Raw genomic sequence first — 17615 nt, forward strand, 5'->3', positions numbered from 1 at the left:
GCGCTTTTTCATTTTATTGAAGCACGGAAAACATTTACTTACAGATGTGCGCAGGCCTCGGAGGTAGTGGTGGTGGTGGTCGTGGTCGTGGCGTTGTTGGACGTGTACCACATCTAATGGTCCTATGTCGATGCAGCTTTCTGTGGTCATTCCTGATACCGTGTATTGCTCCAAGCGCACATAACCAAACTGTTTTTTGCATCAATGATAGAATGAAGATGGACGTAACGAAGAGGAACAAATTATCAAGTTTGAAAAAATTCACCATAGTTGCCTGTCGCACAAAATTCGTAGCGTCTCTGCTTGCAGCAGCACGGGTCTAAATATTCTTTTGGCCACAATGGACATTGTTAGAAGCCTGCCTCGCGTGGAAGAGCACACGTTTGGGACCGTTGGTCTATGACTCGAACAGCAACAGTGCAAACTAACATGATGTCAGAGAAGAATAGCGCCGTTGTCTGGCCTTTCCTTATGGCCTGTTCTTCTTTGCTGTTTCTGCTGAAGCCTCCCTTGTGTGTTTTGCACAAAATCATATTGCCGCGTTGGGGTCGCGGTGAAGGTCGAGACAGTGGCAAAACTGAGTCACAAGAAATGTTTTATTGGGTAAAAATGCAAATAACACACGAGCGCAACGATAGTGGCACATACGTTGAAATCTAATAAACGGATCAAGTGCTTCGACTATTTACATATGACTCGTCGTATATTCAAGTGTATTCGTCTCGGTGCGCATTCTTTCAAGAAAGTACACCACTATTCGTGTAGCACACGTAATCGGATTAGAGAAGGTGCTCTCGCTACCAAATCGGCGAGAACATGCGAGAGTTCTAATACATGAAAGCACCTTCTACGCTGAGCGATCTGATTGTAATAGTTGTACGCCAATGAACAATGGTCACCGAAAAAAGGATGCGTGTCAGTGCCCCCTCTTTGACCTTTCTCTACTGCGCACGCTCTGCAACAACGCCCCAAATATACGGATAGCCGTTATTATTTGATCAAACAATTGTATATGCAAATAAAGAACCAGGAAATACTAATAATTATGTTTAGTTCATAAGAGTGATTCAAAAACGTCTTGAAAATTTAAAAGGAGTTTGTTTAAGCACAGTAAAAATAAAATTTCACCACATAACTTCCAAACTCTAAGGGTAGTTTAGAAGATGGGATCCTTGGACTAAAATAGAGCGGTACTCTCACTTTTATGAAAGGCCGTGTAACTTATGCCCTATCCACCTCGGCAGTAGTGGCAAGTAATTGAATGAATAGCCTGGCTTGTCCTTGATTGGAAAAGGGTTAAAAGCATCGCCTGATGCTGCAGAGAGAACACGAAAGCCAAATATACACGTAAAACAAACGAACACAGCATGTATGCACTAAAGTTTAATACAACAGCTTAAGGAGCACTATGTCGCTGACTTCGTATTGTGCGCAGCGCCGCTCTGATTGCCTAATGCTGTCGGTCACGAGATCATAGTCGAGTGCACCAAGACATCGAATTATTTTGCATGGTCCTAAACAGTGTCCCAGTATCTTTTCACTGAGTTCCTGTCGGCGTATTGACGTCCAGCTTCAAGCTTGGTCGCCGGTCTGATATTGCGCCGTGCTTCGATGAAGATTCTAGTGCCGGCTGTTGATTACTTGCTGGTTCTTGATATGCAGGTGGGCGAGCTGTCAGGCATGTTCTGTGCACTTGAGAATGGCGGTGATGTCGAGGAGGTCTTCGTTGGCGACGCATATAGCATCAAGCGTCGTCGTTGGTTTCTTTCCGCAAGCCTGCTCGAACGGCGCTATCTTCATTCTTTCCTGCACTACGTTGTTGTAAGCAAACATTACGTACGGAAGGACGGCATAAAACATCTTTTCTTCGACATCGACGTGCTTTGCTAACGTGTTGGCCAATTCTTCACTCAGGCGCTCTGTGAGGACATTCATCTGCGCGCCCTGGTTGTCCTGCAGTGACTTGGTTGGCCAGCGAAGCTGTGGTATCACCTGATCCGACAGACAAATGTGACGTGGCGTAGCAAATGACAGGGTTGACAGCAAGAGAAATAAATGCTGTGTATGAAAGCTTTATCTCTTTGAAACGTTATTCATAGCTGTTTTGTGATCGCTGTGGTTAACACTGAGGTTTTCCTTTGCAACATTAGAGAGATTCTTAGCTAAAGTAACATATATACACGACCTATGCAAAGTACTGGCCTGAATTTTATTGGCGAAGCACATGAGAAAGGAACGGTTCCATCCCGAACAATATAAACTATTTCATCTTTGGTTTTTAAATGTCGAATGGCGTCTTGCCTAGTCTGAGCACGATGCCGTGGTACATATTCACGTTATTCTTGCGGCCGCTTATCGTGTTCAGACTTCTTTTCAGGAGTCCTAACTATGCGTGGTCTTCCCATAGCGCTATTACAACACCAATCAGATCAGTTGCTAGGCAGGTTGTTTTACGCATGAAAGTGAGTGACTGCTACAGTTGCCGCTTCTCGGCAATTGCAGCTTATGCAACAATAATCGTCCCCGGGAAACGCATGCGGTGAACGCTACTTGCTTTGCTTTGTTCGAACGGCCCATATAATCTATCATGTGCGTTTGACACTTCTTTCGTGCTTTCCTTTATAGAAACGAATACTGGGGTGTCTCTTGAGTGCTTAATTCCAATGGAGATAGACACTTTTCGCTTCAATTCGTGGCATGCTTTTCTGTCTACTGTTCTGACAAAGGAGACGAACAAATCAAATCCTCGTATCCGAGTCATATATAGCTTGGCTGTAATATATTGTGACGGAGGGAAGAAGCAAGACGGGAAAATATATTTACAATATTTGCACGATTGGCAATGATTGACACAACCAGTCACTCACTGAAACGTTGTATTCTTCAGCCCTCCAGCTCGTGATCCTCTTCCTCAATATTGTGCAGAGCTTGTAACATATGTCCGCCCGGCGTGGGAGCGCCGTCCCGGTGCTTCCTAGGAAGAAGAGGACTGGTAGCATTTCAGGCGGCTGACATGAACGATGTCATGGGAAGTCTGGAGGTAGTGAGTAGTAGGTGTGACCGGAGAGATCTCGTAGGTCACGTCGGTCACCTGCGAAGGACCCGGTAAGGACCGGAGTAGCGAGACATTAGTTTTTCAGAGGCCGACGCGACGGGTCGGAGACCATAGAAGGACAAGATCCCCGGGAGCATAGCGTCACGGTGACGACTGTCATAAATGCTTTTCTGTTTGATCTGGGAAACACAAAGGTGATGGTGAGCAACTTGGCGTGCTTCTTCGGCTCGGCAATGACGTCGCGGGCATACTCACGGGCTCTTGAGGGGTAGGCAGTATTGTGTCAAAAGGCAATACGGGATCGTGGCCGTACAACAAATAGAATGGCGAGTAACCGGCAGTGTCGTGGCGCGATGAATTGTACGCGAATGTGACAAAAGGGAGAGCAGTATCCCGGTCACGATGGTCATGAGACACATACATGGAAAGCATGTCCGTTATTGTTCGATTAAGCCGCTCAGTACGACCGTTCGTCTGCGGATGGTATGCAGTAGTAAGTTTGTGTTTGGTAGAACAGGAGCGGAGCAAGTCGTCCACAACTGTAGAAAGGAAGTAGCGACCCCGGTCGGTAAGAAGTTGACGAGGAGCACAGTGGTGAAGAATGATGCTGTGCAGCAGGAAGTCGGCGACGGCTGTTGCACAGGAGGTTGGAAGGGTTCCGGTGATCGCAAACCGAGTTGTATAATCGGTTGCGACGGCAATCCACTTGTTGCCGGAGGTAGATGTGGGGAAAGGTCACAGGAGGTCTACACCTACGCGAGAGAAGGGTTCGGCAGGAACGTCAAGAGGTTGGAGTCGACCAGCAGGGAGCGCAGACGGCTTCTTCCGGCGCTCACATAACTCACATGAAGCGACATAGTGGTGGACAGATCGGTATAGACCAGGCCAAAAGAATCGTCGCCGGACACGGTCGTACGTGCGAGATTCCCCAAGGTGACCAGAAGTTGGTACATCGTGCAGCTGGGACAGAACAGTGGTAGGAAGATGTCGGGGAATGACAAGCAGCATCTCAGGTCCGCTAGGGTGCATGCTGCGCTGATGTAGAATGCCGTCCTGGAGTACGAACAAGCGAAGGAAGGAATCGCTTGAACCAGGTGTGAGCTTGTACATGATACTACGTATTTTTGGATCTCGGCGCTGTTCAGTAGCGAGGTCAGCAAAAGCAGATAGCGAAAATACAGAAACAGAAGCATCGGTCGCAGGAACATCAGGAGGGTCGACTGGATGGCGGGACAAGCAGTCATCAACTTGGTGTAAACGGCCGGACTTGTAGGCAACTGTGTACGAGTATTCCTCTAAGCGTAGCGCCCAATGCCTAGGCGACAGTAGGGTCTTTCAGGGATGAAAGCCAGCAGAGTGCATGGTGGTCGGTGGTGACCTTAAATGGGCGACCATATAGATAGGGGGCAAATTTCGCCACTGCTCAGACAAGCGCAAGACACTCACGTTCAGTTATGGAATAATTACGCTCAGCAGGAGAAAGCAGGCGGCTGGCGTATGCAATGACGCGGTCGTGACCTCGCTGATGTTGGCATAAAATGGCACCGATTCCATGACCACTGGCATCAGTGCGGACTTCTGTAGGAGCAGACGGGTCGAAGTGCGCCAGGATGGGTGGAGACGTCAGGAGGGAGATAAGCATCGAGAAGGCGGTTGCCGGCGCAGGACCCCAAGAAAATGAAACGTCTGCCTTCAGAAGAGCAGTAAGAGGACGGGCGACTTCCGCAAAATTGTGGACGAAGCGGCGGAAGTATGAACACAGACACACGAATCTCGGGACATCTTTAGTACAGGCTGGTACAGGAAACTTCTGTACGGCACGAACTTTTTCCGGGTCAGGGCGCACACCAGATGTGTCAAGAAGATGACCGAGGATAGCAATTTGGCGGCGGCCGAAGTGGCATTTAGATGAATTAAGTTGAAGGCCAGTAGTGGGAAAACCGGGAAGAACGAGAGAGAGGCGCTCCAGGTGCGAGGCAAATGTAGGAGCAAAAACTATGACGTCGTCTAAGTAACAAAGACAGATGGACCACTTCAGGCCATGCAGGAGTGTGTCCATCATGCGTTCAAATGTAGCTGAAGCATTACATAAGCTGAAGGGCATGACTTTGAACTGGTATAAGCCGTCGGGCGTTATAAAGGCAGTCTTCTCGCGATCGAAGTCGTCGATGGCAATCTGCCAGTAGCCGGAACGAAGGTCGATGGAAGAAAATATCTTCGCACCGTGGAGGCAGTTGAGGGCGTCATCAATGCGTGGTAGAGGATAAACGTCTTCTTTTGTGATCTTGAGGTGCCGGTAATCCACGCAGAAACGTCAGGTGTCGTCCTTCTTTTTAACTAGAACGACAGAGGACGCCCAAGGATTGGATGACGGTTCGACGATACCTCGAGAGAGCATCTTTTCCACCTCTGTGTGAATGACTTTTCATTCATGCAAAGACACGCGGTATGGTCGCCTGTGAATAGGGTGTTCGTCACCGGTGTCAATGCGGTGTGTCGTGAGAGAGGTATGACCTAAAGTGCCACCATTCAGGTCAAAAATGTCGCTGAACGAGGCAAGCAGGTGGCGTAGCTGGTCGGTGTGGTATGGCGGAAGATCGGGAGCAATCATGTTTGTTAACTCCGGAAAGACAGCCGGCAAAGAAGATGAAGAGTCAACGGGAGACGACGTAATATCAGCAGTCAAGGCGGATAACTGGCAGTCTTGGGAGGAGGACAGCGTACCCAAGGCTATGCCTTGCAGGAGGACGTGGTCCCCAAGTCCGAAGTTTACGAGAGGAATGCTGGTGGAGTTGTTGGTGATAGTGACGACGGTGTACGGAAGAGCAACGTGATGGGCAAGGAGGACGTCCGCGAGAGGAGGAACAATATAGTCCCCGTCAGGCACAGGTGGAGCGGGGATAGAGGAGGACGCAGTTCATGGCTTGTCGGGGAAGTCGAATGTGCTCGGCGGAGCACAGTCTGCTGGGAACTTCCGCGGGTGGGTCAGCGCAAGGCAAATCGAGTTGAACAAGTCCAGTGGAGCAGTCGATAAGTGTGGAGTGAGCGGATAAAAAATCAAAGCCTAGAATAACGTCATGGGGACACTCTTGAATAACAGTAAATAATACAGATGTTTGGCGGCCAGCGACGCCCACACGAGCGGCACACATTCCTGTTGTGGCCAGTGTTCTTCCATCAGTGACTCGCGCAACATAGGACGCCGCAGGAGTCAGGACTTTAGTGAACCGTCGACGAAGCTGGTCGCAAATCACAGAGATGTGCGCAGCGCGCTATCGAGTAGAGCAGTAACAGGGACGCCATCCACATCAACATCAAGTAAATTTCTATCCGTCGGTAAGGTCAGTAGAGGTATTGCAGTTCGTGTCGATCTAGCAGCGTCACCCTACGGAGCTGCACCCGTCAGTTTCCCGTAGAGCGCCGGTACATGGGGGACGGAGAACGGCGAATAGTGGGTGAGCGAGACAGGCGACGTCGTGGTGAGGATGAACGACTCTGCCGTGTCGATGCGGACGCTTGAGTAGAGTAATAAGGCTCTGTGGAATCTTCCGGTGGTGGTCGAGTAGCTGGTGAGCGGCGGTAAGGTGGGGACGCAGACTGATATTGCGAGGACGTCCAGGTGTTGCGGCAGTGACGGGAAATGTGGCCAACGCGTTGGCAGTTGAAGCAAATTGGCCTGTCATCGGATGTTCGCCATTCAGCTGAGTTGCGAAAAGGCCGAGAGGGGTACTGGCGTCTCGAAGCACGCATCGTAGGAAAGGCGTAGGTATCCGATCGGTTGACGGAACAGACAGACTGAATGCCAAGGTTCGCCAACACTTCGCGTATGACAGACTGCACGAGGGAAATTGTCGGTCGAGAATCGGTAGCATAGGTCTGGAAGCAAACCGGTGCCGCGGCTTCGATCTCTCGCCGAACGACACGAACGAGGCTCTCGGACGTTGGCGGCTGATGCGGAGAGGTGAAGATCCTCGCACGACAACGTAGCAGCTGTTTGGAAGACGCGTGAATTGGTGTGCGATGCGACGACTTTTTGCTTCTTCGAAGCGTCGACATTCAATAATGACGTCGTCGATTGTGGAAAAATTCTTATATACGAGCAGATGAAAAGTGTTGTCCGCTATGCCCTTCAGTACGTGGTTCACTTTGTCCTCTTCCGACATCCGCTCGTCACCTTGCGGCAAAGGGCGAGAACATCCTGGAGTATGTCAGGTATGATTCGGTCGACGTCTGGACGCGAGGCCCAAGCTCCTTTTGCGCAGCTCGCTGACGGCCAACAGGCTTGCCGAATAACTCGCGGAGCTTTTGCTTGCATTGCTCGCAGCTAGTCAACTCTTCATCGTGGTTTCTAACCAGACCGTGCCGTGCCTTGCCGGTAGAAAATTATGTTTGCCAGCATAACAGTGGGATCCCACTTGTATGGGCGCTGACAAGCTCGTACATGTGGAGCCACTCATCGACGTCAAGGTTGTCGGTTTCGGAAAACGTGCCTGGGTCGCGGGGCTGGGACAAGATGACCGTCGGCGTTGGGTAGCGGTTGCTCCTGTCGGCATGGCGGCGGTCCCAGCACCGGCTCCAGCGTCATGTTGTTAGTGGCCAGGCTACGTCCGCTGCGGAGCTCCGTCGTGCACAGTAGTACCCCGCACCTCCACCCAAATATGTGACGGAGGGAAGAAGCAAGACGGGAAAATATATTTACAACATTTACACAATTGACAATGATTGCCACAACCAGTCAGTCACTGAAGCGTCGTCTTCTTCAGCCCTCCAGCTCGTGCTCCTCTTCCTTGTCATGTAGCAATATTGTGCAGAGCAGTGTAACAATATTATTCCATCTGCAAATCTATACCCGTGTTGACAAGGTAAGTAAAATGATATTGGGTCTTCCCAGACCGTTATGGGCAGTGTATGCCGTTTTTACCCAGGTCACTGAAGATAAGCAACATTTCGTTGGATAGTTGACATCGGAAGGAGACAGAACATCTGGATTGCAATATGACTGAATTTTAGCATCTAGAGACTGTTTAAAATATCATCTTTGTGCTAGTGCTTCCCCTAGCTGACAATACATGAGGTGTTGAACTAAAGTTAATAGAGGTCAAGTACGTTGTACTTTATATAGTATTGTTACGGGGATGTTGGGAGTAAGACTGGATATATTCACAGTCACCATGTTTATTGCTTATTTGTTTCTTCACCTTTTTCTCAAAGTGAACACTGATAACTTTATTTATTTATTTATTTATTTATTTATTTATTATTTATTTATTTATTTATTTATTTATTTATTTTCAATACTGCCACTCTCAGTTGAGAGCATAGCAGGTCGGCATTACAAAGAGACAATCATGTTTAAAAAAATCGACATTTTGTAAACATGCGCTCTTATACAGGGCATTTAAAGCAAAGATCACGCACAAATTCAAATTAACATTTCAAAAACATGCATGCTGCGCACACGAAATGAAGTACAACCACGAGGAAGGATTACAACCAGTTTGCCAAGCAAAGAGAATCAACGCCTTGTCGATCATGCGCAATGTGCAAACAGGAAATAATACTGGGAAAGAAAAATAAAAACGCGAAGCACAACAGGCACAGAATTGCAATCTGTTAAAAAGGGGGGAATGGAATAAAGAAGCAAGCAAGTGATAGTATAAGAATGAAGTTATGTGCAACAGCATAAGCAATCCCTTTCACCAAGAAAACCAGTACACATTTCATTGGCCATCACCAGCAAATATTAGGAAAGGAAATACATCGTATAAGTGCAGGAATCTAAGAAGACGGATCTAGCGTTCAAATGAGAGGGTGTGCATGGCAATGGGGATGGTACTAGAGGTTAGATATGTGTGTTCTAACTTGCACTGAAAGCGGACACTATTTCGGCGTCCATGATATCTGGATGTAACCGATTCCATTCACTTATCGTAAGTGGAAAAACGATTGCCCAACGAGTCGTTGTTGAAAGAATATTCAATTAATGTGTATTTATGCTTATCACGAGTCGGGCGCAACTGTGAAAATGCGACATACTTAGACACATCTATCTTATAGCAGTGATGCAGCAGTTGGTACAAAAACTTGAGACGTGCCTGCTTTGCTGTTGTGGATAGAGTCCTAATGCCAGAAGAAGTCAGAAGGTTAGAGGGAGAGTCCATGCGTTTATACTTGTATACAAAAATCTTATGGCTTTGCGCTGTACTGACTCCAATTTTGTTATACTAGTAAGGGAATGAGGGAACCAAACTGTGTTAGCATATTCTAACACTGGTCTTACGAATGTAGTGTATGCTAGAAGCTTTGAGGACGCGGGTGCCATTCTTAAACATCTTTTACATAGAATAGCTTGCGTAGTGCAGCTGCCGTGATGTTGGCAACGTGTGTGTCCCATCTGAGGTCTGACGTCAACGTACGCCTAAATACTTATGTTGTTGAACATTCGCTAGTGGTTTACCAATAATAGTGTAAGTGAATTGGGACGGGTTCTGTTTACGTGTTACTGCAGTGGTTACGGATTTTTTTACATTAATGGACATTTGCCATTTAGCGCACCAGTCTACTAACTTATCAACGGACGCGTTGAGTTTAAGGTGGTCTAACCTTTATGGAATACATTCTGTGTTGAAATAACCTACGTGGTGTTCAGATTTCACGTAATCTGCACTTTAAAGGGCCCCTAAACCACCTCAGATATTTTTTGAACATTTCAAGGAAACACGCGCATCGAGTTCAGAATGCAATCACGATCAACGATGCCAACGCTGCAGCGCTACGCGCCGCGGGCGCGCCACAAAACCAAAAAAACAATGCCGTCCTCCTCCCCTCGCCTTTCCGGAACCCCAGCGGTCGTCACGACGTCAGCAGGGGAATCTGGTGATGTCAACGGTGGAAACGAAGTCCATTGGTCGAACAAGAACCTACGACTTCCGGTTTGTCTGCTAGCAGGTACGCCTTCTATGGGTACGCGCGCTCCCTGCTCGTCCTCGCCGTGTTGCTCGCTTGTGCGCGCTTGCGCATCGGAAATTACAGCCCGCAACGCAAGTGCGAAATCGCTCGTGCGTCAATACAGTCATGCTTAGCGGTCTGATTAGCTGCGCGAATAGAGTGGGACAGTGTTGGCCTTTCCAGACGTGCGCGCAACACTGGGTCTATAGCGGCACGCTTCGCATAACACGCGCCGGCACCGCAGCAACATCGGGTAGCCGAGAAGCGCTGAGTCCACGTCCACGTTACCGGCACGCTAACTCGCCGCACGCCGTTTGCCATTCGCGGGCCGCCATTCGACAGCGGTTTTGCTCGTGAGCGGCGAGATTTCTATGCCGTACGTAGAGAGGATGAGACCGCGAATCATTTGTGCGGCAGCCTCACCGCCGCTGATCGCTCGACGGCGCCGATATCGTCGCTAGGCCTCTTCCGGTTCCCTTCAAGCTAAAGCGGACGGCGCTTCGAAATGAATTACCGACGCTCACAAGCCGCAATATTTTCTTATCGTTGTTATCACTCTTCGCAATAATTGTACACAAAGAAGAAAAATACGCTGATATTAGCGGCGCCGTCGGCTGCAATGCGAGCACAGCCGAGCCGGTACGTCGTCTCCCATCGGTAGCCGTGCACTCGGCAGCAGCCGATGTTTTCGTTGCCGGTGGCGGAGGCGCGTAGCTCCGCGGTCGTCGATTGGCGGCCCGTTGATGGTGCAGCGGGCGGGGCGCCGGCGGAACTGCCGTCTACTTTGGACACCTCTCGCGCGGCAGACAGGAGGCCGGTTCGTCGTCGGTATATGTGCCGCTAACATGGCGAGCGTGGACGTGCCTTAACCGGAAGTAGGCAGTGTTTTGAGAAGCGCGTTGGCGATGACGTATGTCACGTGACATTTCGAGAAGCACTCGGCGAGGAGGGGAGATCAGCCGACGAGGAGAGAAGCGAAGGAAAGAGCGAAACGAGCGAGGGCCGTTTTTCGATCATCAAACACGTGTAACTCCGCTATTACGGCACCATTTCGAAAAATTCTCGCGGCTACGTGTTCGTTGTAGACTCGTGCACAACTGCAACACCACAACTAAATTTCGACCTCTGGGTGGTTTAGGGGCCCTTTAAGCATATTTTCACTGTCTTGTAAATACTATAAATACTGTAATACAAAATTTAACGCTTAATTACCTAAATACGAGCTACTAGAAAAGGGCATGCCTTAGTTTACCAGTAGAAGTTTAAAGCATTTAAAATGTTTGTAAAGCGTCTGATATTCCAAATTTGGCGGTGCATTAGACGGTCTTAGAGACGACTACAAGACGTTTTAAGACGACCGTCAAAATCTTGGTAGGATGTCTGGAATAATTTTTTAATATCTTGCCAAAACGTATCCAAGACATCTTGTAAACGTTTAAAATGGTTTTCAAGATGTCTTGCTTATCTTGTCAAGACGTCTCGAAGACGGCTAATAGACCAATGTGTGTTCCGTGGGATACACTCGACGAAACCATCAAAGTTAAAGAAACAGCTCAAATATCACGGCTCTCTAGCACCCCTGCGGGGAGGGAGGTTCTTGGAGTCTTAGGAATCGGCTCCATGGTAGCGATGCAACGTACATGTGAAATGTCAGATCAACTACGGGACAACAATATGGTTGCTCTTTTCCCAAAAACGTGCATCCACAACACAATGCGAGCAGGTGCAAAGCTAGGGCTGTGGCATTGCTCCGGAGGATAAAAGCCTCGCCTCACACGGTCAATTTTGTTGATGCGGCCCAGTACATTCAGATGTCAAATTACATTTGTGCCAAGTATACATTTTTTTCTATAAATGCAAGCTTTTTCATTCCCCATTCTTGTTAGAGATAATTCTTCTTCCTCATCCAAACATGAAGGTCAACTGATTCTTTGCCCATGCTTAATACCATTCACTGTTTAGTAGCATATGGGACTTCGTCGCAACGGTAGTCGATCACGACGGACATGTCACTTGTGCGGCCTCCATCAGACACCACCCCGGCTAGGGCAGAGCAGGCTGCGATCGCTCTGGCACTTCTCGACGATGAGAGAGCTGAAAAACTCGAGGGCGGCGGTCCGGGCATTCACCTCTGGCACCATCGCCGGGGAAGCACATCGAATTCTCAAAGGCAAAGTCATCCAGCCACATATAATCAAGTGGTTCCCGGCACATCTCGAACCCCAACTCGACTCCTTCCCCAACCTCAATGACATCGCACACGTCCAAGCGTGCGAACTAACCCTCCGCGCTGACGCCACTGCGAGTCCAGGCTCCGTCGATTCTAGGCTCGTCGAGTTCCGTGACACTCTCTCCACATTTAACGAGGTTACCAAACACTACTACCTAGGTAGGAGACTATACCCTCCCCCACACAGCACACTAACCAGACCTCAAGCTGTCACACTACACATGCTTCAGACGGGATCATATCCCAACCTGCATTTATTTCACTGCATCAATCCAGACTGCTTTAGCCCAGACTGCCCTAGCTGCGGACAACGTAGTACCAGGCCCCGCCACCGTTACTAGATTACTTGTAGTCTAGTAACGTTGGGCCCCGCACACTTGCGAGTTCACCAAATGGCCACAAAGGGCGAAAAAATCGGTGCTAATAAGACAAGCATAGTACATCCCCTGGAAAATATGCCTGCGTGAGTTCAGTAGCTCCCGCTAGAGGCGCCGTAATAAACGCAATTTTAACCTACAAACTTTCTCCCGCGCTCATCGAAGCGTTTTTATTACATGACAAAGAGTACAAAATTATTATTCTTAATTAGAGATTGTACTATTGAGTACTGACTCTGCTCTTGTTTGCCATTATAAACGTAAAATAACGTTCAGCATCATCGATCTCTCACGTGACCTCTGGCCTGGATTTAAAATTTTTACCGTTATTTAGCGTACAGGCACTCTGCAATGCAGTTTGGCTGTACATGTCGCGCCACCTAGCAGCGGCGGTGAGCACCCGCGAGTAGGCCCTCACCGCCATTTCACCTTGGTCCGTACTGCGCTCAGGCGCGCCTGAAAGCTTCCTTTTCAGATTTTTCAATGGATTCACCACGACCAGTCGGCAGCTCCTCCGTGAGAAGTGTGAACAAAAATAACATGCGCATATACTGCTGCTTTAGGTATTTTCACAACCGCGAAGGGGATTGTGGCATCAAATTGTGCCGCTTCCCTTCAAAGCTGTGGGGAGAAACCCGGTGGCTGAAGGTGGATCGTCGTGGTTCGGGCCGTCAAGTAAGAGTCGCTCTTGCGAATTTCTGTTGAACTATGACGCAAACGAAAAATTAAAAAAAGAAAAAAGAACACAAGGCAACATCCGTGAAAACGCACAATAAAGCGACAACTGCATAAACACGCGTGATCTGATTTCCGCTGTTGTAAATTGGTTTGGATTATTGTTGAGCTAGTCTCGCTCCAAAACAAATGCGCAGTGGTTGTTATGTGTCAAATGTAGCTTCGTAAGTGCTCCGCGTTGGACCTTTGTACGCACTGTAGTTCTTGTTGTACATTAATAAGCCAACATGTAGCTCCTTTCTGCGCCTGGATCAAGACGCGACTGCTGAAACCGGGCTCATTCATGCCGACGTTTTCTCGCGTTTAGAACAACAGAACTAAGGCTGGAGTGCACCGCAGCACACATCGAGTATTTGCAAAATAGCACTTCTCTCGCACACGCTAGCACACATTTGTTCAGTCTTGGTGTTGCTTAGTGTCAGCTGATTGCTCTCTGTTATGTTTCAGCGGTGATGACCTCTCACACTGGAGCCCGAATGACAACACCAGAATATGCTCGAGGCACTTTGTCAACGGAGAAAAAAACGCCATAAAGAATCATTCAAGTTACCTTCCAACTCGCCAAAACCTCGACAAACGTGATAAGTATGGCACGCTCGAAGTATACTGAAGCTACATACAAATGAACATTGAAAAACGTCTACGGCCGTATTTGCCCACTTAAGCGGAATAAATTATTTATTTGTTAACTTACTTTGAGTTCGACGTCGTAACGTGCTTTATTTGTCGTGACAAGAACTTTGCTGCGATGTCCGTCCTGTTTACTTTTTTGACACGAAATACATGGTTGTTGTCGTAAAGTTGAAGTCCTTTCTCGAGTGTCGGTGGTCGAAATGGGCCTCAATGTTTTCAATTGCCTTAAAAACCACAGTTTAGAACGCCCGACTTGTTTCAAATGAGCGCCGCAGAAGCATGCCTTCGTAGAAGTGGCCGCCTCGGTGGTTCGCGGAACTGACATGGCGGCGCTGACGGCTGAGCCGATCGCTGCGCCGCCTGACCATTGAAGGGAGCCTACACGGGCAAGCACAGATTCATTGGTTCGTGCAGTTATGCTGGTTGCTTATTTTGTGCTAAAACCAGTTTATCGCGCTTCGACACCTCGCGTTATTTAACTTGGGGTGAAGTGACGGGTTTGCGAGAGATGTTAGCCCGAAAGCTAGGTTTCGGTCGTGAGCCATGCGGAACAAGTCTGCATCGAAACGGCAGCCAGAGTCTGCTGAGAGTCAGGAAGGCAATACCGGTAAGTCGTTGAACATCGCTACTTCTTAAATCGTTATGTAATATTAGTCTCGTTAACTTACAGGCGGAGATAAGTTACCGAACTAGAGCCTGCATTACATATGGTCAATCAGCTGACCCTCCGTTGCTGTTTCCGAAATAAATCTTTAGTTGCGAGGCCTTCGTTATGCAAACACAATCACGAAAAAAAGAGAGTGGTATCAAATCGCACATCACATTTTTCATCTCGTAGCCGTGGCCGTAGGCGACTGAGTAGCCTTATCAATATGTATATATATTTTTTTTTTTCGAGTCTGCCGGCAACTTCTTTCGTCCACAAAACTGGATAGCAATTTGGTAAATTGAAGTGAAAGTAGTGAATTTAATGTATTAAACAGTTGCACGCATGATCATTCACCGATATTTGGTACTCGTTGGTTCCAAGTGTTCTTGCTGTTCAGTTTGATTTACCTCGGTCATTTTTTTGCAGTAATGAAGCGGTGCATCACGTTCATGCAGAAAAAGAAGGCAGCAGTTCTAATAGCTTCATGTCTGTCATGCATTTGCTTGTAAACAGCAATGTGATAACTTCTAGTATTTAAATGAGCACACAAATGCTCTCATTTGTGATCCTAATAATACTTAAGCTGTTCACATGCATTGTAGTTAGGCAGGCAGTAATTTCGTGGACAATAGCAATATTAATTTAATTAACACGTTGCTTAAGCACCTTTGAACAAACAGTGTACATTTGCATTTGTTCTGCAGTCTAAAACAATCACAATATATATGTCACACCTTCTTGCATTTCATATTGCAAAATTGTGTTTTTTTCAATTTCTGATGCAGTCAAAACTTCTGTTCCAAACGTGCAGTAAAGAGGATGGCGCCAGTATAAAGCAACACACTCCACGCACTAAAGACGAGCTACTTCCTGCTACAACAAGGCCATTGTGTGGACTTTGGCTGCTACTACAAGGTAAACAACACCAGGTTCAGAAATAAATATGCTTGATATATACTGTATTGGCTCGCTAGTCTTGGGATACATATTTGTTTGTAGCAGATGATACGAATGTTTTTTCACATTTACGGTTCAGCATAATTGGTTCAAACATAAAAGAAAACACTACATGAGTTTGGCTAATCTGTGCTGTATCTCATGTGTTACTGTTCTGCCCCAACAGAATCTTTACCAAGCACACCTTGGTCCTCATCACAGGAGCCCCCATCTACCCTGACAGAAAGGGGCTGGAGCCGAATTTGCAAGGATTTTACACCACAAACCAAGAAGCGGATGCAGAAGCATTTCGATGAGATATCAAGTGTACGGAGGACTGTGTCAAGACTGAAAAGAGCCTCAGCCATCATTCCACCAGCACGGATATTGGCCGAGTCATCCAGGTACCTCAACAAAGACTTTCTAGAAATTCTTCATGTTGAGATGCATCTGCAACCATTGAACAAGCACGGAAGACGCTGGCCAAAAGAGTTCAGTCAGTTTACACTTCCTTAATCAGCTTCCTGGTCATGTCAAATTCCATTTGGGCCAAGTATACATTTTTTTCTATAAATGCAAGCTTTTTCATTCCCCATTCTTGTTAGATATAATTCTTCTTCCTCATCCAAACATGAAGGTGGACTGATTATTTGCCCATACTTAATACCATTCACTGTTTAGTAGAATACCATGTCTGTAGCAGTATTTCCTATTGTACGTTGCCATGTGCAATTCCTCTCCTTAAATAGCCGATGCGGCATGCGTCTTGCATTAACTGTTGCACTGTGTGCTATGTAGCATTTGACTTTTCTTTGTTTTTGGCCTTCAGTGCTTGCAGAGCACAGTGGCTTCTTTCTTGAATGCAAGCTTTCTCATTGTCATATTTAATTCCTAGTCTCATTCAGCATTGCTCTTCTTGCTCGATAGCCTGGGTGTAGCCTTGCCTTGCCTTGCTCGATAACCTTTAGTGTAGCACAAGCTACACTGAAGTGATTGATTACAGTATGGTTTTGCTGCTGTCCCATTTGGTCGTGGTCGCCGTGTTACATTTCTCGGATGTGAGGGCCTGGTAAGGTGCATTGGAAAGCAGTCTCTCGAGGTAAGCATCTGCTCCTGCAAACCGCACAGCGACATAGACTCCCAATTTACAAGCACCGTGATTGGCGCTCCCCGTTCCGTCCTTTCCTGTTGCAGTCATGTGCAAATTTTGCTTGTGGCCTTCGTCAGCCGCAATTTGGCATGAACATTGACCGGCATACGTGCTTACATGGTCTGAGATGTATGAAGTTGATAGCCACCTGGGTGGAATGGCCCGCAAAAGTGGCTGCCGAAGGTGATGCCCACGAAACCGACTTGTCCATATTGAGACAAATTGGGGAACCAAGTGTGAGCCATACATTAGCGGCTCTCGAAAGAAAAGAAACGTGCCGGCTGGAAAGGAGTTCACGCTAAAATGCTGGGTAGTACATGTTGCTGTGTTGACTGCGGCAGCAGATGCCGGCGTCACCCGATTGCTTCGCAATGCAAGTTGCTCATCTTCAACGGCGACTGTCGGTGCAAACAGGTGGGACACTGTCCAATCTGCTTGCACTGCTGGTTGTCGCTCGTTACCAGACCGCCATGTGCGACGACGAAGGCGAGCCGTTTACGAACTCCCGTTAATGATTCCAGCGTACCTCGACATGCAATTTTTATTTCTGCTCTTGTACGAGAAGGTTCACTGCTTGTCTTCTGCCAATAAAGTCGCACGTTTCGTTCACTAACTTGTGGCTTGTTTTTATTGGCATCAGTAGAGGCTCTTTGGTCTTCTGGCAATTAGAACGTAAAAGCTACGCGGCAGTCAAGGCAATAAGGCGTGCCGCAACGCCAGCCGGGCGAGCGCGGACGCGTACTAGTGTACGCGACCGGTAAAAAGCGGCCATATTGAATTTTGCTCTAAAAAACAAAAACTACATTTCTACTTCCTGTTTGAGCAGCGCCATTTGTCTTATGCCTACGTAAGTTCCATGCACTGCCGCTTCTTATTTTCGTACCACTGTGGAAGGTACAGTT

At 47.7% G+C, this 17615-nt stretch overlaps 1 protein-coding gene across 1 annotated transcript; it reads left to right on the plus strand.

The window, feature by feature from the left end:
* Nucleotides 1-14521: 14521 nt before the first annotated feature.
* Nucleotides 14522-16186, plus strand: LOC125945744 (uncharacterized). Its single transcript, XM_049668017.1, has 4 exons — nucleotides 14522-14585; nucleotides 15054-15097; nucleotides 15413-15542; nucleotides 15751-16186. Exons 1-4 carry the CDS (start codon nucleotides 14522-14524, stop codon nucleotides 16077-16079), a joined length of 567 nt encoding a protein of 188 aa, XP_049523974.1. The 3' UTR covers nucleotides 16080-16186.
* The last annotated feature ends 1429 nt before the right edge of the window (nucleotides 16187-17615 follow it).

Source organism: Dermacentor silvarum, chromosome 5 (assembly GCF_013339745.2).
Source record: "Dermacentor silvarum isolate Dsil-2018 chromosome 5, BIME_Dsil_1.4, whole genome shotgun sequence".
NCBI lineage: Eukaryota > Metazoa > Arthropoda > Arachnida > Ixodida > Ixodidae > Dermacentor > Dermacentor silvarum.